This window comes from Pseudophryne corroboree, chromosome 2, assembly GCF_028390025.1.
Source record: "Pseudophryne corroboree isolate aPseCor3 chromosome 2, aPseCor3.hap2, whole genome shotgun sequence".
Classification (NCBI taxonomy): domain Eukaryota; kingdom Metazoa; phylum Chordata; class Amphibia; order Anura; family Myobatrachidae; genus Pseudophryne; species Pseudophryne corroboree.
Genome location: NC_086445.1, coordinates 150,370,299 through 150,391,664, shown reverse-complemented (window position 1 = coordinate 150,391,664; position 21,366 = coordinate 150,370,299). Strand labels below are relative to the sequence as shown.

At 45.5% G+C, this 21,366-nt stretch overlaps 2 protein-coding genes across 4 annotated transcripts in view; one reads left to right on the top strand and one right to left on the bottom strand.

Moving 5' to 3' along the window:
- Window positions 1–21,366, top strand: part of CCDC169 (coiled-coil domain containing 169) — a 356,256-nt gene that overhangs the window by 162,997 nt on the left and 171,893 nt on the right. The gene's annotated exons all lie outside the window — the stretch shown is intronic.
- On the bottom strand, window positions 17,642–19,580 carry LOC135050584 (uncharacterized). Its single transcript, XM_063957038.1, has 3 exons — window positions 19,515–19,580; window positions 19,226–19,438; window positions 17,642–18,413 (listed from the first exon to the last, which is right to left on the bottom strand). Exons 2-3 carry the CDS (start codon window positions 19,407–19,409, stop codon window positions 17,725–17,727), a joined length of 873 nt encoding a protein of 290 aa, XP_063813108.1. The 5' UTR covers window positions 19,410–19,438; window positions 19,515–19,580; the 3' UTR covers window positions 17,642–17,724.

Genomic DNA, 21,366 nt, shown 5'->3' with positions numbered 1-21,366 from the left:
ATCCGGATCTGCTGGAAATGCTCACAGAAGATCCGTGGCCTCTTCCTCTAAGACAGGACCTGTTACAACAGGGGCCATGTCTGTTCCAAGACTTACCGCGGCTGCGTTTGACGGCATGGCGGTTGAACGCCGGATCCTAGCGGAAAAGTGAATTCCGGATGAGGTCATTCCTACGCTGATAAAGGTTAGGAAAGACATGACAGCGAAACATTATCATAGGATATGGCGAAAATATGTTTCTTGGTGTGAGGCCAGGAATGCTCCTACAGAAGAATTCCATCTGGGCCGTTTCCTTCACTTCCTACAGACGGGAGTGAATTTGGGCCTAAAATTAGGCTCCATTAAGGTTCAGATTTCGGCCTTATCCATTTTCTTTCAAAAAGAATTGGCTACTCTCCCAGAAGTACAGACTTTTGTGAAGGGAGTACTGCATATTCAGCCTCCTTTTATTCCTCCGGTGGCGCCTTGGGACCTTAACGTGGTGTTGAGTTTCCTTAAGTCGCACTGGTTTGAACCACTTCAAACGGTGGAGTTAAAATATCTCACTTGGAAGGTGGTCATGTTATTAGCCTTGGCTTCGGCTAGGCAGGTGTCGGAATTGGCGGCTTTGTCTCATAAAAGCCCCTATCTGGTTTTCCATATGGATAGGGCGGAATTGCGGACCCGTCCTCAATTCTTGCCTAAGGTGGTGTCATCTTTTCATATGAACCAACCTATTGTGGTGCCTGTGGCTACACGAGATTTGGAGGATTCCGAGTCCCTTGATGTAGTCAGGGCTTTGAAAATTTATGTGGCCAGAACGGCTAGAGTCAGGAAAACAGAAGCACTGTTTGTCCTATATGCAGCCAACAAGGTTGGCGCCCCTGCTTCGAAGCAGACTATTGTTCACTGGATCTGTAACATGATTCAGCAGGCGCATTTTTCGGCTGTATTGCCGTTACCAAAATCGGTCTAGGCCCATTCCACTAAGAAGGTGGGCTCGTCTTGGGCGGCTGCCCGAGGGGTCTCGGCACTACAACTATGCCGAGCTGCTACTTGGTCGGGTTCAAACACCTTTGCAAAGTTCTATAAGTTTGATACCCTGGCTGAGGAGGACCTAAGGTTTGCTCATTCGGTGCTGCAGAGTCATCCGCACTCTCCCGCCCGTTTAGCAGCTTTGGTATAATCCGCATGGTCCTTACGGAGTCCCCAGCATCCTCTAGGACGTTAGAGAAAATAAGATTTTAAACCTACCGGTAAATCTTTTTCTCGTAGTCCGTAGAGGATGCTGGGCGCCCGTCCCAAGTGCGGACTACTTCTGCGAGACTTGTATATAGTTTTGCTTACATAAGGGTTATGTTATAGTTTCATTAGGTTGGACTGATGCTACGTTGTTTTTTCATACTGTTAACTGTTTAATAGATACACAAGTTATACTGTGTGATTGGTGTGGCTGGTATGAATCTTGCCCTTGGATTAACAAAAATCCTTTCCTCTTATTGTCCGTCTCCTCTGGGCACAGTTTCTCTAACTGAGGTCTAGAGGAGGGGCATAAAGGGAGGAGCCAGTGCACACCCAGACCTAAAGTCTTTCTTAAAGTGCCCATGTCTCCTGCGGAGCCCGTCTATCCCATGGTCCTTACGGAGTCCCCAGCATCCTCTGCGGACTACGAGAAAAAGATTTACTGGTAGGTTTAAAATCTTATTTTTTCATACGTCCTAGAGGATGCTGGGGATGACATCAAGACCATGGGGTATAGACGGGATCCGCAGGAGACATGGGCACTCTAAAGACTTTTCATTGGGTGCGAACTGGCTCCTCCCTCTATGACCCTCCTCCAGACTTCAGTTGTAGAAATCTGCCCAGGTCGACTGTATGCACTCTGAGGAGCTCTACTGAGTTTCTCTGATAAAGACTTATGTTAGGTTTTTTATTTTCTGGGAGATCTGCTGGCATCAGACTTCCTGCTTCGTGGGACTGAGGGGGCAGAAGCAGAACCAACTTCCTCAGAGTTTCATGGCTCTGCTTCTGGCTGACAGGACACCATTAGCTCCTGAAGGGTACTGAACGCTAGCCGTGTCTAGATGCTCACTCCCACAGCACGCCGTCACCCCCCTCACAGAGCCAGAAGTCAGAAGACAGGTGAGTATAAGAAGAATGATCTTCTATCAAGTAAGTGACGGCTGAGGTTGCTGCCCACACACACAGGCACTACAGGGTGCGGGGGGGGGGGATGTGCCCTGGGCAGCAATAAAAATACCTCAAGCTGGCTTACAGGGGGCATAAGTTGCCGCTGGCGCAGCCCTACCCCCGTCAGTATAAATATTACAGTGTATATGTGAGTGTAAGGACGTGCCATGGCGGGGGCAGAGCTTCTTCCTCAGGCAGCCAGCACACTACTCAGTGCCATTTTCTCTCTCTCCTCAGGCTGCAGAGAATACGCTGGTCCTCTCCTCCACTTCTGACAAGTACAGAGTGCTATTAAGGGAGGCACAAAGCGATTGTGGTGCATTTGATAGTGTGTATTACTATTAAAAAAGCGCTGTTAGGCTGTGGACATACTGTGTTCACAGGAAATACTCGCGCTGGGATTGTGAACTAGCTGCTCATATCTTGTGTCCCTCTGACAGATTTTACTGTGGGTCTGTCCCCAAAATAAGTCCCAGTGTGTCTGTTGGTGTGCTGTACACGTGTGAGGCATGTCTGAGGCAGGGAGTTCTTCCCCGGAGGAAGCCATTTTAGGGACACAGAGTTGTAATGTGGTGGCGCTACAGGCACATCAAGAGCCTGCATGGGTGAGAGAGTTACGTGACAGTATGCATCTGATTAACCGTAGATTAGATAAATCTGAATCTAAGGCTGCATGCTGGAGAAAATCTGTGGAAGATGTGATTTTTCAGGATGCTGTTATTCCTTATGCGGGCGGCCCCTCTGGGTCACATAAGAGACCATTTGCAAATGTTGCAAACACTGATACCAACACGGATTGTCGACGATAGTGAATCCAGAGAGATAGATCATAAATTGGCAAAAAATATACAATATATGATTGTGGCTATAAGGGACGTGTTGGAGGTTACAGAAACCACTCCTGTACCTCAGGAGAAGGCTTATTTATGTAAAGAAAAGAAGTCCAAAGTCACGTTCCCCCCTTCACACAAACTAAATGCTCTGTTTGAAGGGATGTGGGTGAATCCTGATAAAAGATTTCGTATTCCCAAAAGGATTCACATAGCTTACCCTTTCCCGGTTGAGGACAGGAAAAAGTGGGAGTCACCCCCAGTGTTAGACAGTGCACTTTCCAGGTTGACAAAGAAAGTAATTCTCCCTGCTCCTGGCACGGCTTCTCTTAAGGAGCCGGCAGACCGCAAAATGGAGACGACATTGAAATCCATTTATGTTACCAATGGTATACTGATTAGGCCCACTATTGCCTGCGCATGGGTGAGTCGCGCTATTGAATAATGGTCAGAAAGCGTGTCATCAGAAATTGAGACGATTGATAAAGATGAGATACTTCTTAAATTAGAGAATATCAAGGACGCTGCCGCCTACATGCTGGAAGCATTGAAGGATATTGGACTCTTGAGTTCACAGGCCGCTACCATGGCAGTATCGGCTAGGCGGGTGTTATGGATTCACCAGTGGAACGCGGTTGCAGATTCCAAAAGAAACATGGAGGCTCTCCCATATAAAGGTGAGGCCTTATTTGGCGATGGCCTGGATGCGTTAGTCTCGGCGGCTACCGCAGGTAAGTCGACATTTCTGCCCTCTGGGCCAGCACCGGCAAAAAAGACCTATCACCCTCAAATGCAGTCCTTTCGGCCCAATAAATACAAAAAAGCGAGAGGTTCCCCCTTCTTTGCAGGTAGGGGAAGGGGAAAGAAGCCCACAGCGGCTCCAGGTTCCCAAGAGCAGAACTCTACCCCTACTTCTGCCAAATCCCCAGCATGACACTGGAGCTCCCTTGCGGGAGGCCGCTCGGGTGGGGGCACGTCTCAAACTCTTCAGCCAAGGTTGGATTCTGTCTGGCCTGGATCCCTGAGTGTTGCAAATAGTATCCCAGGGATACAAACTGGAGTTTTAAGACGTGCCTCCATGCCGAGTTTTCAAATCGACCTTGCCAGTTTCTCTGCCAGAAAGAGAAGCAGTAACAGCGGAAATCCAAAAATTATGTCAAGACCAGGTCATAGTCCTGGTACCGTCGTCTCAACAAGGGAGGGGTTTTTATTCCAGCCTCTTTGTTGTACCGAATCCGGACGGCTCGGTCAGATCGATCCTAAATCTAAAAGATCTGAATTGTTACCTAAAAAGGTTCAAGTTCAAGATGGAATCACTTCGGACAGTGATTGCCAATCTGGAGGAGGGGGACTACTTGGTGTCGGTGGACATAAAGGATGCTTACCTGCATATTCCCATTTATCCTCCTCACCAGGCTTATCTGAGAGCCGCGGTCCAGGATTGCCATTACCAATTCCAGACGTTGCCTTTCGGTCTCTCCACGGCGCAGAAGGTATTCACCAAGGTGATGGCGGAGATGATGGTCCTCCTTCGTCAGAAAGGAGTCAATATAATTCCTTATCTGGACGATCTTCTGATAAAGGCGAGATCCAGGGAGCAGTTGTTACAAAACATATCACTCTCTCTGTCAATACTCCAACAACACGGGTGGATCATAAATTACCCAAAGTCACAGTTGGAACCGACGACAAGGTTGTCCTTCCTCGGGATGATTCTGGACACAGAAGTTCAGAGAGTATTTCTTCCGCTGGAAAAGGCTCTGGAAATCCAGAACATGGTAAAAGAGATATTGAAACCATCAAGTGTGTCGATCCATCAGTGCATTCAGTTGTTGGGGAAGATGGTGGCGGCCTACGAGGCCATACAGTTTGGCAGGTTCCATGCCAGAGTATTCCAGTGGGACCTGTTGGACAAGTGGTCGTGGTCACACCAACACATGCACAGAAAAATAATCCTGTCGCCAAGAACCAGGATTTCGCTCCTGTGGTGGTTGCACAGCTCTCACCTGCTAGAGGGACGCAGGTTCGGGATTCAGGACTGGGTCCTGGTAACCACGGATGCAAGTCTCCGAGGCTGGGGAGCAGTCTCTCTGGGAGAAAACTTCCAGGGACGTTGGTCACATCAGGAAGCCTGCCTTCACATAAACGTTCTAAGAGCCATTTACAACGGCCTTCAACAAGCGGTACATCTTCTTCAAGACCGTCCGGTGCAGATCCAGGCGGACAATGTAACAGCAGTCGCATACATAAACAGGCAGGGCGGAACGAAAAGCAGAGCGGCAATGGCAGAGGCAACAAAAATCCTCCGCTGGGCAGAAAAACATCTACAAGCTCTGTCGGCAATATTCATTTCGGGAGTAGACAACTGGGAAGCAGACTTCCTCAGCAGACACGATCTCCATCCAGGAGAGTGGGGCCTCCGCCAAGAAGTCTTCGCAGAGGTGACAAGTCTTTGGGGAGTTCCTCAAATAGACATGATGGCGTCTCGTCTCAACAAGAAGCTTCAGAGATACTATTCCAGGTCGAGAGACCCTCAAGCAGGTGCACTGCATGCACTGGTGACCCAGTGGGTTTTTCCGTCAGTGTATGTCTTCCCTCCACTTCCGCTGATCCCAAAAGTACTCAGGATCATAAGAAAAACAAGGGTTCGAGCAATCTTCATTGCCCCAGACTGGCCAAGGAGATCTTGGTACCCAGATCTTCAGCAGTTGCTCATAGAAGATCCTCAGCCTCTTCCTCCTCGAGAGGACCTGCTGCAGCAGGGGCCTTGCGTGTACCAAGACTTACCGCGGCTACGTTTGACGGCATGGCTGTTGAGCGCTGTATCCTAGCCAGGAAGGGTATTCCCAAGGAAGTCATCCCCACCCTTATTCAGACCAGAAAGGGAGTAATGTCGAAACATTACCACCGTATTTGGAGAATATATGTGTCTTGGTGTAAATCCAAGAAAGCTCTTACAGAAGAGTTTCACTTAGGACGTTTTCTCCATTTTTTGCAGGATGGTGTGGAGGCGGGCCTCCGATTGGGGTCAATCAAGGTCCAGATTTCGGCCTTGTCAGTGTTCTTCCAAAATCAATTGGCCTCGCTTCCAGAGGTTCAGACCTTCGTGAAAGGGGTTCTGCACATCCAGCCTCCATTCGTGCCTCCAGTGGCACCATGGGACCTTAACGTGGTATTGCAGTTCCTTCAATTGGATTGGTTTGAGCCTCTACAAAAGATAGAGTTGACGTTTCTCACTTGGAAAGTGGTGATGCTTTTGGCACTGGCATCCGTGCGGTGAGTGTCTGAATTGGGGGCCTTGTCTCACAAGAGCCCTTACCTGATCTTCCATGAAGATAGGGCAGAGTTGAGGACTCGTCAACATTTTCTTCCGAAGGTGGTTTCATCTTTCCACATAAACCAACCTATTGAAGTGCCAGTAGTTACTGAGACATTCATTGATTCAAAATCTCTAGATGTGGTTAGAGCTTTGAAAAACTATGTTGCTAGAACAGCTCGTATACGGAAAACAGAGGCTCTGTTTGTCCTGTATGCTCACAACAAGATTGGCTGTCCTGCTTCCAAGCAGACTATTGCACGTTGGATTAGGAATACGATTCAGCAAGCTCATACTATGGCTGGATTGCCGTTACCGACGTCGGTGAAGGCCCACTCCACTAGGAAGGTGGGCTCATCCTGGGCGGCTGCCCGGGGGGTCTCGGCATTACAACTGTGCCGAGCAGCTACTTAGTCAGGGTCAAACACGTTTGCTAAGTTCTACACGTTTGACACCTTGGCCGATGAGGACCTCAAGTTTGGTCAATCGGTGCTGCAGGGTCATCCGCACTCTCCCGCCCGTACTGGAGCTTTGGTATAGACCCCATGGTCTTGATGTCGTCCCCAGCATCCTCTAGGACGTATGAGAAAATAGGATTTTGATAACCTACAGGTAAATCCTTTTCTCCTAGTCCGTAGAGGTTGCTGGGCACCCGTCCCAGTGCGTTTATTATCTGCAGTTTAGTTACTACAGTTAAACAAGTTGTGTTATCTTAGTTTCAGCATGTTGCTGCATTTGGTTCATGCCTGTTGGCGTGTGTTATGTTGAATGCCATATGTGCTGCATGGTTGAGGGTGTGAGTTGGTAAATATCTCACCACTAGTTAAGTAATTCCTTTCCTCGAAATGTCAGTCTCCCTGGGGACAGTTCCTACAACTGAAGTCTGGAGGAGGGGCATAGAGGGAGGAGCCAGTTCGCACCCAATGAAAAGTTTTTAGAGTGCCCATGTCTCCTGCGGATCCCGTCTATACCCCATGGTCTTGATGTCATCCCCAGCATCCTCTAGGGACTAGGAGAAAAGTATTTACCGGCAGGTTATCAAAATCCTATTTCTTCTATAAATATTAGCGATGTGCACCGGACATTTTTCGGGTTTTGTGTTTTGGTTTTGGATTCGGTTCCGCGGCCGTGTTTTGGATTCAGACGCGTTTTGGCAAAATCCCCCTGAAAATTTTTTGTCGGATTCGGGTGTGTTTTGGATTCGGGTGTTTTTTTTCAAAAACAGCTTAAATCATAGAATTTGGGGGTCATTTTGATCCCATAGTATTATTAACCTCAATAACCATAATTTCCACTCATTTCCAGTCTATTCTGAACACCTCACACCTCACAATATTATTTTTAGTCCTAAAATTTGCACCGAGGTTGCTGGATGACTAAGCTAAGCGACCCAAGTGGCCGCCACAAACACCTGGCCCATCTAGAAGTGGCACTGCAGTGTCAGACAGGATGGCACTTAAAAAAATTGTCTTCAAACATCACATGATGCAAAGATAAATTAAAGAAAAAAGAAGTGCAAGATGGAATTGTCCTTGGGCCCTCCCACCCACCCTTATGTTGTATAAACAGGACATGCACACTTTAACAAACCCATCATTTCAGCGACAGGGTCTGCCACACGACTGTGACTGACATGACTGGTTGGTTGGGCCCCCACCAAAAAAGAAGCAATCAATCTCTCCTTGCACAAACTGGCTCTACAGAGGCAAGATGTCCACCTCCTCCTCATCGTCCGATTCCTCACCCCTTTCACTGTGTACATCCCCCTCCTCACAGATTATTAATTCGTCCCCACTGGAATCCACTATCTCAGGTCCCTGTGTACTTTCTGGAGGCAATTGCTGGTGAATGTCTCCACGGAGGAACTGATTATAATTCATTTTGATGAACATCATCTTCTCCACATTTTCTGGAAGTAACCTCGTACGCCGATTGCTGACAAGGTGACCGGCTGCACTAAACACTCTTTCGGAGTACACACTGGAGGGGGGGCAACTTAGGTAAAATAAAGCCAGTTTGTGCAAGGGCCTCCAAATTGCCTCTTTCCTGCCAGTATACGTACGGACTGTCTGACGTGCCTACTTGGATGCGGTCACTCATATAATCCCCCACCATTTTTTCAATGGTGACAGAATCATATGCAGTGACAGTAGACGACATGTCAGTAATCGTTGGCAGGTGCTTCAGTCCGGACCAGATGTCAGCACTCGCTCCAGACTGCCCTGCATCACCACCAGAGGGTGGGCTCGGAATTCTGAGCCTTTTCCTCGCATCCCCAGTTGCGGGAGAATGTGAAGGAGGAGCTGTTGACGGGTCACGTTCCGCTTGACTTGACAAGTGTCTCACCAGCAGGTCTTTGCACCTCTGCAGACTTGTGTCTGCCGGAAAGAGAGATACAACGTAGGTTTTAAATCTAGGATCGAGCACGGTGGCCAAAATGTAGTGCTCTGATTTCAACAGATTGACCACCCGTGAATCCTGGTTAAGCGAATTAAGGGCTCCATCCACAAGTCCCACATGCCTAGCGGAATCGCTCCGTTTTAGCTACTCCTTCAATCTCTCCAGCCTCTTCTGCAAAAGCCTGATGAGGGGAATGACCTGACTCAGGCTGGCAGTGTCTGAACTGACTTCACGTGTGGCAAGTTCAAAGGGTTGCAGAACCTTGCACAACGTTGAAATCATTCTCCACTGCGCTTGAGTCAGGTGCATTCCCCCTCCTTTGCCTATATCGTAGGTAGCTGTATAGGCTTGAATGGCCTTTTGCTGCTCCTCCATCCTCTGAAGCATATAGAGGGTTGAATTCCACCTCGTTACCACCTCTTGCTTCAGATGATGGCGGGGCAGGTTCAGGAGTGTTTGCTGGTGCTCCAGTCTTGGGCACGCGGTGGCTGAATGCCGAAAGTGGCCCGCAATTCTTCGGGCCACCGACAGCATCTCTTGCACGCCCCTGTCGTTTTTAAAAAAAAATCTGCACCACCAAATTCAATGTATGTGCAAAACATGGGACGTGCTGGAATTTGCCCACATGTAATGCACGCACAATATTGGTGGCGTTGTCCGATGTCACAAATCCCCAGGAGAGTCCAATTGGGGGTAAGCCATTCTGCGATGATGTTCCTCAGTTTCCGTAAGAGGTTGTCAGCTGTGTGCCTCTTATGAAAAGCGGTGATACAAAGCGTAGCCTGCCTAGGAACGAGTTGGCGTTTGCGAGATGCTGCTACTGGTGCCGCCGCTGCTGTTCTTGCTGCGGGAGGCAATACATCTACCCAGTGGGCTGTCACAGTCATATAGTCCTGAGTCTGCCCTGCTCCACTTGTCCACATGTCCGTGGTTAAGTGGACATTGGGTACAACTGCATTTTTTAGGACACTGGTGAGTCTTTTTCTGACGTCTGTGTAGAGAAATGGAACCTAGATGGTATTTGGTACCGGGGACACAGTACCTCAAACAATTCTCTAATTCCCTGTGAATTAACGGTGGATACCGGACACACGTTTAACACCACCGCAGCTGCCAAGACCCGAGTTATCCGCTTTGCAGCAGGATGACTGCTGTGATATTTCATCTTCCTCGCAAAGGACTGTTGGACAGTCAATTGCTTACTGGAAGTAGTACAAGTGGTCTTCCGACTTCCCCTCTGGAATGACGATCAACTCCCAGCAGCAACAACAGCAGCGCCAGCAGCAGTAGGCGTTACACTCAAGGATGCATCGGAGGAATCCCAGTCAGGAGAGGACTCGTCAACCTTGCCAGTGAGATGGCCTGCAGGACTATTGTTTTTCATGTCTAATGAGGAAATTGACACTGAGGGAGTTGGTGGTGTGGTTTGCAGGAGCTTGTTTACAAGAGGAAGGGATTTAGTTGTCAGTGGACTGCTTCCGCTGTCACCCAAAGTTTTTGAACTTGTCAATGACTTCTGATGAATGTGCTCCAGGTGACGTATAAGGGAGGATGTTCCTAGGTGGTTAACGTCCTTACCCCTACTTATTACAGCTTGCCAAAGGCAACACACGGCTTGACACCTGTTGTCCGAATTTCTGTTAAAATAATTCCACACCGAAGAGGTGATATTTTTTGTAATTTGACCAGGCATGTCAATGGCCATATTCGTCCCACGGACAACAGGTGTCTCCCCGGGTGCCTGACTTAAACCACCTCACCATCAGAATCCTCCTTGTCAATTTCCTCCTCAACGCCAGCAACACCCATATCCTCATCCTGATGTACTTCAACAGTGACATCTTCAATTTGACTATGAGGAACTGGACTGCTGGTGTTCCTTCCAGCATTTGCAGGGGGCGTGCAAATGGTGGAAGGCGCCATCTCTTCCCGTCCAGTGTTGGGAAGGTCAGGCATCGCAACCGACACAATTGGACTCTCCTTGGGGATTTGTGATTTAGAAGAACGTACAGTGCTTTGCTGTGCTTTTGCCAGCTTAAGTCTTTTGATTTTTCTAGCGGGAGGATGAGTGCTTCCATCCTCATGTGAAGCTGAACCACTAGCCATGAACATAGGCCAGGGCCTCAGCCGTTCCTTGCCACTCCGTGTCGTAAATGGCATATTGGCAAGTTTACGCTTCTCATCAGACGCTTTTAATTTAGATTTTTGGGTCATTTACTGAACTTTTGTTTTTTTGATTTTACATGCTCTCTACTATGACATTGGGCATTGGCCTTGGCAGACGACGTTGATGGCATTTCATCGTCTCGGCCATGACTAGTGGAAGTGGATCTTGATCTTTCCCTATTTTACCCTCCACATTTTTGTTCTCCATCTTTTAATGTGTGGAATTATATGCCAGTAATATATCAATAGCAATGGACTACTGTACCGTACTGCTATATATATATATATATATACTTGACGACACAGAGGTAGAGCAATGGACTACTGTACCGTACTGCTATATATATACTGGTGGTCAGCAAAATTCTGCACTGTCCTCCTACTATATACTGCGCACAACTACAATGCAGCACAGATATGGATAGTATACTTGACGACACAGAGGTAGAGCAATGGACTACTGTACCATACTGCTATATATATATATATATATATATATACTGGTGGTCAGAAAAATTCTGCACTGTCCTCCTACTATATACTGCGCACAACTAGAATGCAGCACAGAAATGGATAGTATACTTGACGACACAGAGGTAGAGAAATGAACTATTGTACCATACTGCTATATATATATATATATATATATATATACTGGTGGTCAGCAAAATTCTGCACTGTCCTCCTACTATATACTGCGCACAACTACAATGCAGCACAGATATGGATAGTATACTTGATGACACAGAGGTAGTGCAATGGACTACTGTACCGTACTGCTGTATATATACTGGTGGTCAGCAAAATTCTGCACTGTCCTACTATATACTGCGCACAACTACAATGCAGCACAGATATGGATAGTATACTTGACGACACAGAGGTAGAGCAATGGACTACTGTACCGTACTGCTATATATATACTGGTGGTCAGCAAAATTCTGCACTGTCCTTCTACTATATACTGCGCACAACTACAATGCAGCACAGATATGGATAGTATACTTGACGACACAGAGGTAGAGCAATGGACTACTGTACCGTACTGCTATATATATACTGGTGGTCAGCAAAATTCTGCACTGTCCTACTATATACTGCGCACAACTACAATGCAGCAAATATATGGATAGTATACTTGACGACACAGAGGTAGAGCAATGGACTACTGTACCGTACTGCTATATATATATATATATATACTGGTGGTCAGCAAAATTCTGCACTATCCTCCTACTATATACTGCGCACAACTACAATGCAGCACAGATATGGATAGTATACTTGACGACACAGAGGTAGAGCAATGGACTACTGTACCGTACTGCTATATATATACTGGTGGTCAGCAAAATTCTGCACTGTCCTCCTACTATATACTGCGCACAACTACAATGCAGCACAGATATGGATAGTATACTTGATGACACAGAGGTAGTGCAATGGACTACTGTACCATACTGCTATATATATATATATATATATATATACTGGTGGTCAGCAAAATTCTGCACTGTCCTCCTACTATATACTACGCATAACTACAATGCAGCACAGATATGGATAGTATACTTGACGACACATAGGTAGAGCAATGGACTACTGTACCGTACTGCTATATATATATACTGGTGGTCAGCAAAATTCTGCACTGTCCTCCTACTATATACTGCGCACAACTACAATGCAGCACAGATATGGATAGTATACTTGACGACACAGAGGTAGAGCAATGGACTACTGTACCGTACTGCTATATATATACTGGTGGTCAGCAAAATTCTGCACTGTCCTCCTACTATATACTGCGCACAACTACAATGCAGCACAGATATGGATAGTATACTTGACGACACAGAGGTAGAGCAATGGACTACTGTACCATACTGCTATATATATATATATATATATATATATATATACTGGTGGTCAGCAAAATTCTGCACTGTCCTCCTACTATATACTGCGCACAACTAGAATGCAGCACAGAAATGGATAGTATACTTGACGACACAGAGGTAGAGAAATGAACTATTGTACCATACTGCTATATATATATATATATATATATATATATATATATATACTGGTGGTCAGCAAAATTCTGCACTGTCCTCCTACTATATACTGCGCACAACTACAATGCAGCACAGATATGGATAGTATACTTGATGACACAGAGGTAGTGCAATGGACTACTGTACCGTACTGCTGTGTATATATACTGGTGGTCAGCAAAATTCTGCACTGTCCTACTATATACTGCGCACAACTACAATGCAGCACAGATATGGATAGTATACTTGACGACACAACACAGAGGTAGAGAAATGGACTACTGTACCATACTGCTATATATATATATATATATATATATATATATATATACTGGTGGTCAGCAAAATTCTGCACTGTCCTCCTACTATATACTGCGCACAACTACAATGCAGCACAGATATGGATAGTATACTTGACGACACAGAGGTAGAGCAATGGACTACTGTACCGTACTGCTATATATATACTGGTGGTCAGCAAAATTCTGCACTGTCCTCCTACTATATACTGCGCACAACTACAATGCAGCACAGATATGGATAGTATACTTGACGACACAGAGGTAGAGCAATGGACTACTGTACCATACTGCTATATATATATATATACTGGTGGTCCGCAAAATTCTGCACTGTCCTCCTACTATATACTGCGCACAACTACAATGCAGCACAGATATGGATAGTATACTTGACGACACAGAGGTAGAGAAATGGACTACTGTACCATACTGCTATATATATATATACTGGTGGTCAGCAAAATTCTGCACTGTCCTCCTACTATATACTGCGCACAACTACAATGCAGCACAGATATGGATAGTATACTTGATGACACAGAGGTAGAGCAATGGACTACTGTACCGTACTGCTTTATATATACTGGTGGTCAGCAAAATTCTGCACTGTCCTACTATATACTGCGCACAACTACAATGCAGCACAGATATGGATAGTATACTTGACGACACAGAGGTAGAGCAATGGACTACTGTACCGTACTGCTATATATATACTGGTGGTCAGCAAAATTCTGCACTGTCCTCCTACTATATACTGCGCACAACTACAATGCAGCACAGATATGGATAGTATACTTAACGACACAGAGGTAGAGCAATGGACTACTGTACCGTACTGCTATATATATACTGGTGGTCAGCAAAATTCTGCACTGTCCTACTATATACTGTGTACAACTACAATGCAGCACAGATATGGATAGTATACTTGACGACACAGAGGTAGAGCAATGGACTACTGTACCGTACTGCTATATATATACTGGTGGTCAGCAAAATTCTGCACTGTCCTCCTACTATATACTGTGCACAACTACAATGCAGCACAGATATGGAGCGTTTTCAGGTAGAGAACGTAGATATTTGCAGCACACTAAGCACAGATATTTGCAGCACACTGAACACAGAAACTGAGAGAACGCAGCCACGTCCTCTCGCTATCATCTCCAATGCACGAGTGAAAATGGCGGCGACGCGCGGCTCTTTATATGCAATACGAATCTCGCGAGAATACGACAGCGGGATGATGACGTTCGGGCGCGTTCGTGTTAACCGAGCAAGGCGGGAAGATCCGAGGCTGCCTCGGAACCATGTAAAATAGGTAAAGTTCGGGGGTGTTCGGATCTCGAGGAACCGAACCCGCTCATCTCTAATAAATATATCATATGCACAATGGTTTTCAATAAAATCAATGTAAAAGAGACTTTACTTTTATTATTCTGGTGTCTCTGTTGTTGGCTGAGGTAGTGGAAAGGCAGTCTTGCTCAGCTTTGCACTTACTGTCTAAATAGAATTGTCACAATCGGGTACAACACAGTTTAGTTCTAACAATGTTTCAGTGGAATCTCTCCATCATATTATGATTAGTACGTGTTTTGCACCCAAGGACGGGAGTTACTTAGAATATGTGGTGTGTTGTGTTCATCTCAGCTGTGTTTCTTGCGGTCAAACTTGGATCCTTGTAAGATTAGCTACAATGCTTGTTACTAATGAACAATAGGGAGAGGTTAAATCTTGCAGTACAATGGTGGAACTAAAATGTAACATTGAACTGACAAGGCTCTATCTGCATGTGACTATTCTATATATGTAGCAAGGGCAGCACTTGTTACAAGGCTGGAGTTTACTAATAAAAATGATGAGGAGGATGATAATATAATAATGTCTTGTGTGTAACAGAAGGTTATTCATTTTAATTACTTTTCTCATACGTCCTAGAGGATGCTGGGGATGCTTCAAGAACCATGGGGTATAGACGGGATCCGCAGGAGACATGGGCACTTTAAGACTTTAAAAGGGGTGTGAACTGGGTCCTCCCTCTAAGCCCCTCTTCCAGACTCAAGTTAGATTATGTGCCCAGTGAGACTGGATGCACACTGAGGAGCTCTCCAGAGTTTCTCAGAAAAAAAGACTTTTGTTAGGTTTATTAGTTTCAGGGGAGACCTCCTGGCAACAGGCTCCCTGCATCGTGGGACTGAGGGGAGAGAAGCAGACCCATTTCTGTGAGTTTCTGGGCTCTGCTTCTTAGGCTACTGGACACCATTAGCTCCAGAGGGTCTGATCACTTGGTGCGCCTAGCTGCTCGTTCCCGGAGCCGAGCCGTCACCCCCCCTTGCAGAGCCAGAAGTCAGAAGGCGGGTGAGTAGAAGAAGATCAGAAGACTTCAGTGACGGCAGAAGACGGCGTTTGAGGTACCGCGCAGCGGCCACACTGCACGCCATGCTCCCACATACATGATGGCACTCCAGGGTGCAGGGCGCAGGGGGGGCGCCCTGGGCAGCATATATCCTCAAATTACCGACTGGCAAGAGTGTATACAGTGCCTGGGCACTAAATACAGACCCCCGCCAGTATAAAGATGTAAAATTAAGCGGGACTGAAGCGCGTCATTGAGGGGGCGTGGCTTAGCCCTCACAGCTCTGACCAGCGCCATTTTCTCTGCACAGAAGCTGCAGAGACGCTGAGCCTGTCCTCCCACACTACTGTGCAACTAACAGGGTGCAAAACGGGGCGGGGGCACAAGAGATTTGGTGCTATTTGCTTGAAATTAAAAGCGCTAGCAGGTCTGGCCAGTATATTACTCGCTTCAGAACCAGGTCAGGCGCTGGGTTGTGAGCTGGCAAAACTCCCTCTGTGTTTCTCTAACAGGCTTTGCTGTGGGTCTGTCTCCTATAGCCCCAGTGTGGTTGTGGGTGTCGGTACACATGTGTCGACATGTCTGAGGCTGAGTGCTCTTCCCAGGAGGAGGCTGGAGTGGGGACAGAAAAGACTGTGGGAGTGACCGTGTCGGCACCGCCGACGGCTGATTGGGTAAACACGTTGAGTGTTTTGAATGCAAATGTGGCTCGGTTGACTAAGAGATTAGATAAATGTGAGTCTAAAAACCAGACATGGAGGAAATCCATGGAGGATGCATTGTCACAAACTCAGATCCCCTTCGGGCTCACAGAAATGTGTATTTACCCAGATAGCAGATACAGATACCGACACGGACTCTGATTCCAGTGTCGACTATAGTGATGCCAGATTAAATCCTAAACTGGCTAAGAGCATTCAGTACATGATTGTGGCAATAAAAGAAGTTTTGCATATCACAGAGGACCCTGCTGTTCCTGATACTAGGGTCTGTATGTTTAAAGGAAAGAAACCTGAGGTAACGTTTCCTCCCTCTCATGAAGTGAACGCTCTTTTTGAAAAGGCTTGGGAAAATCCTGACAAGAAGGTACAGGTTCTCAAAAGAATTCCAGTGGCATATCCGTTCCCCTCTGGGGACAGGGAAAAGTGGGAGTCAACCCCCACGGTGGACAAAGCTCTATCGCGTCTGTCCAAAAATGTGGCGCTTCCGTCTCCTGACACGGCAGCCCTAAAGGATCCTGCGGATCGTAAGCAGGAAAATACATTAAAATCCATTTATGTCACTACAGGTTCGCTACTCAGGCCTGCCGTTGCTTCGGCATGGGTGAGTAGCGCTATTGAAAAGTGTGCAGATAACTTGTCATCTGAGATAGATAGTGTGCTTTTGACTCTGGGTCATATCAGGGATGCTGCAGCATATTTAAAGGAAGCTGCGAGGGATATTGGCCTTTTGGGATCAAGGGCCAATGCCATGGCAGTCTTGGCTAGGAGGGCATTGTGGATTCATCAATGGAATGCTGATGCTGACTCTAAGAAGACTATGGAGTATCTACCGTTTAACGGTAGTGTCTTGTTTGGTGACGGACTCACTGACCTGGGGGGAAATTTACTAAGCTCCCGATTTTGACCGAGATGGTGTTTTTTCTTCAAAGTGTCATCTCGGTCATTTACTAAACAGAAATCTCGGCAGTGATGAGGGCATTCGTATTTTTTTAGAAGTCAACGGGAAAAAATACGAATGAATACACCATCGGTCAAATATGCCTGTTATTCGGTAATTTATCAAGAATTCGTATTTGTATTTTTCACCGTGAAAGGTCCATTACGTTCGTGTTCAAGATAGAATCGTAAAAAAATACGCAAAAAAAATAGACCTGCTTTTGAAAAGCGTGTTTACATGTGTTGCACCCTCACCAAAAATTACACATATAATTGTGATACTTTAAAAGGTCAATAAGTACAAAATTAACATCTCACCCTCAGAAATGGTAGAAATAGCGATTATCCACAACATTTTTATGTTTAAACCACAAATATGTTTATTAAAGTGTGAAAGTGTGTACATTGCAAACGTCAACAGACAGTGTTAACCCCACTTATGCATCTGCCATCTGCAGAGGCTGGCTTTATTTTTTTCGTGTAGCCTTGGAGGCTTCAGAGTTGGGGCCAGGGACATGAGGTCTTGATCTGCTTGACCTCCTTATTGGGGAGGTCACTGGGGTATTTATTGGAGTTGTAGTTCCTGAGCTAGTGCTCGCTTGTTGGGAGTGTAAAGCACTTATGTTGTGGCTTAAGTTAGTGAGTGTAGCATTTAATTGGTTATTGGAGGCCGTGTTATTCTCTATAATTCTACCCAGACTTTCTGTAAGGCTATTGTTCCTTTCAAGGAGATGCAGGTAGTTTTGGTGTTGCCTCATTTGTTCATCCAGAATTCTCTGTAAAGTGGTCATCATGGTGCTGTTTTCTGCCCGCATTTGCTCCAGACAAGTCGCCACACGACTGGTTTCCAAATGTTCTCTGCTGAGATTTCGACTTATGCGTGGCATGTAATGTGGCAGACTTGCCAGCAGCTGGTTTTGTCTTTGGAGACAGTCTGAATTGAGCCTCTGGTGGTTTGCCCAGTTGGCCCAAAATGTCTGCTCTTCAGTTTGAGCCAGTGGTGTACTTGGGCTAATTATTGGTTGCGGACTTGTTTGTTGTGGAGGCGGGGCCACAGGTACCGTGCTAGGTTGCGTTGTCTGTAATGGGCGGAGATCCAGAACAAACGTGGCATCAGTTTGCAGTGTCTGCTGGTCCGTGGGCATGCTGTCATCATCTGTGTGTGGTATAATAATACAACATTGTAGTAATATGCAACATGTATTTTATACTTCTATCATATTGCATTGCATTTATTATTCTGTTTGTCAAAAAATAACACACATATGTTTGTAACAAAAGCCACAACAAATATTTTTCTTAACGAAAGACCCTATTTTGTTTTAGGTTCGTGGTTTTGATTGTTTTAAAAACATTAGACAATCCGGAATAGACAAAAAAACAATCATGTACAAACCCTGTTGAAGTAAGATGAGGCAGAAAACACAACATGAATGGAATAGTAGACCAACATTTTTTTATTTTTTGTAAGGTCGCAGGAGCAGGGACTTCTTTCCTCATGTTCCTTTTCTTTAATTATTTTCACTATCTTATACTCAATACTCCCTTTGATGGCACCTAACACCGGCTTTTCTAAACCTGTCCTATTTTGTCCTGTAGTATAACTGCTTTTCAAGGTTTGCAGATTTAATTATGTACTGTGTTATGGGCGCTGCGGATCCCTTGTGCCGCCATATAAATCTAGGAAAATATTAATAATAAGATTAAAACCCAATAAGCAATGATACTCATGTGCTGAAGCTTGCCCAGCAAATTATGGTGTGCACTTTAATAAGCATTATATTACTGTATACCTCAAGTGTGCACTCATGTAGTTTGGTTGCTTTAGTGAGGAGGTGTTCAGCCCTTTACATTAATGTTTGTTTTAGTCTAAAAAAAAATTATACTGACGCTGCATTGTTTCGTTGACATATTATCAGAAGTACACTGTGTTTGTAAGTTTTCAGATGTGTTATTTTATGGACTCACCAGCCAGATGAGGGGATTCTGCTTCCCGTGTTGGGGAAGGTGCCAGTAATTGTGATGGTGGCCTTGAGGACACAGTAGAGATGCGTCTGTGAGGGGGAGATGCAGATGTGGCCCTCGGGAGATCTGGGCGTGGTCTTTTCAACGCCACGTGTTTGCGGCTGGATGTTGGTTGTCCTGTGCGCATTTGCGGACTAAGGTGTGGCCTGGATGGGACTATGGAAAAACGCAGTACATTAGTGTATTTTCAAAAATATATTTTGGCAAAAAAACCCCATAAAGGATACTTTACCTGTAGTAGCAGCAGCATCCTCCTGTGCAACATTTGTCCTGCTACTACGGGCTGCTCTTCTTTGTGACACTGAAAAATATTTAGCATTATGGTATGTATTTTTGCCAAAACATTTACAACATGATAAACAACATTAGCCATGTAGCCATTAGGAAAATCAAAACCATACCTGTGTTTTGAAAATTGATATTAAAAATAGTCCGCCATATATTGTCGTCAGCAAGTACAGATATAATATACATCTAAAAATACAACAACATGACCACACCTGCTTACTTTACTAAAAACACCTATGCTTACTACAACATAGATGTTTGCCACAAACAAGGAATGTGCAGTAAAACACTACATAACAAATGCTATATTCAAATACCACATATGCTTACAACTTATACATACAGTAGAATTGACAAAAATCAGCTGCAGCAAATATACCATCTGATACTGAAAACAAAAAACCATGCTAAGCACATTCAACATAAATGGATAAAGGTAATGGATACAACTAGGAACACAACGTTTTACACACATCACTACTTCAACAATTTGTACCAGACAACGTAAGCCAATATTAATAGGTTTAAACATTAAACAATCAAACTGGGAACATACAAATTGCAAAAAAAACAGTATGGTCTGAGCCCCATATGGCACACATATTCGTTCCTTTTACATAACGTAAATTATGGTGAAAATACCACAAAAAAAAAACAAAAACACAAACATTTCATATGTCATAATACATATCCCTCACACACAAACATAGGCGTGCGCACGGGGGGTGCCTGGTGCGCACAGGCACCCCCTAATGTCCGGCACCTCGCACGCTGCCTGCTACAGCACAGTGATAGAATAGCCAAGCCTGCAGCCCATTGCTGTGCCTCCCCCTACCGCTGCGCCCGGCGCCCGCTAATAAGTGATGACAGTGCTTAGTGTACTTTACGTGCCGGCGGCCTCACAGGGGGAAACTGAAGTCATCTGATGTTATTATATCACAGCGTGCGTCTGCCCATGCTCTCCTCCCGGCCGTCGCGCTCTCCTCCTACCCGCGCTCAGTCTCAATCCTAGGGTGCAGCCAAGCCACAGCCAGCGTTCCTCTCATGGGGACTCAGAGCCGTCACTGGAGGACACATTCTGCTGGGGCAGTTCAACAGAGACTCTGTCACCGAGATGGACAGTGAGTCACTGTTTCTGATATTGTGAGTTCCATTACCAGTAGCCAAATTTATCAATATCCTTCCCTATCATCATACATACAAGTATTAGAGATCCTATTAAAAAAAAAAGGGGAAAGATAATAAATAATATAATATGAATGTGACATCATTATTGGAAGTATAATTTTTTTTTTCTTGCAGCCATACTTATGCTACCAGTGGTGAATTTGCCATAAGTTACCCAAGGCACATGCTGTGTGGCTTAATATGAATTTCGGCTCATACTGTGTGGCGTAATATGATTTGTGGCTCATACTGTGTGGCGTTATATGAATTTCGGCTCATACTGTGTGGCGTTATATGAATTTCGGCTCATACTGTGTGGCGTTATATGAATTTCGGCTCATACTGTGTGGCGTTATATGAATTTTGGCTCATACTGTGTGGCGTTATATGAATTTCGGCTCATACTGTGTGGCGTTATATGAATTTCGGCTCATACTGTGTGGCGTAATATGAATTTCGGCTCATACTGTGTGGCGTAATATGAAATTCGGCTCATACTGTGTGGCGTAATATGAATTTCGGCTCATACTGTGTGGCGTTATATGAATTTCGGCTCATACTGTGTGGCGTAATATGAATTTCGGCTCATACTGTGTGGCGTTATATGAATTTCGGCTCATACTGTGTGG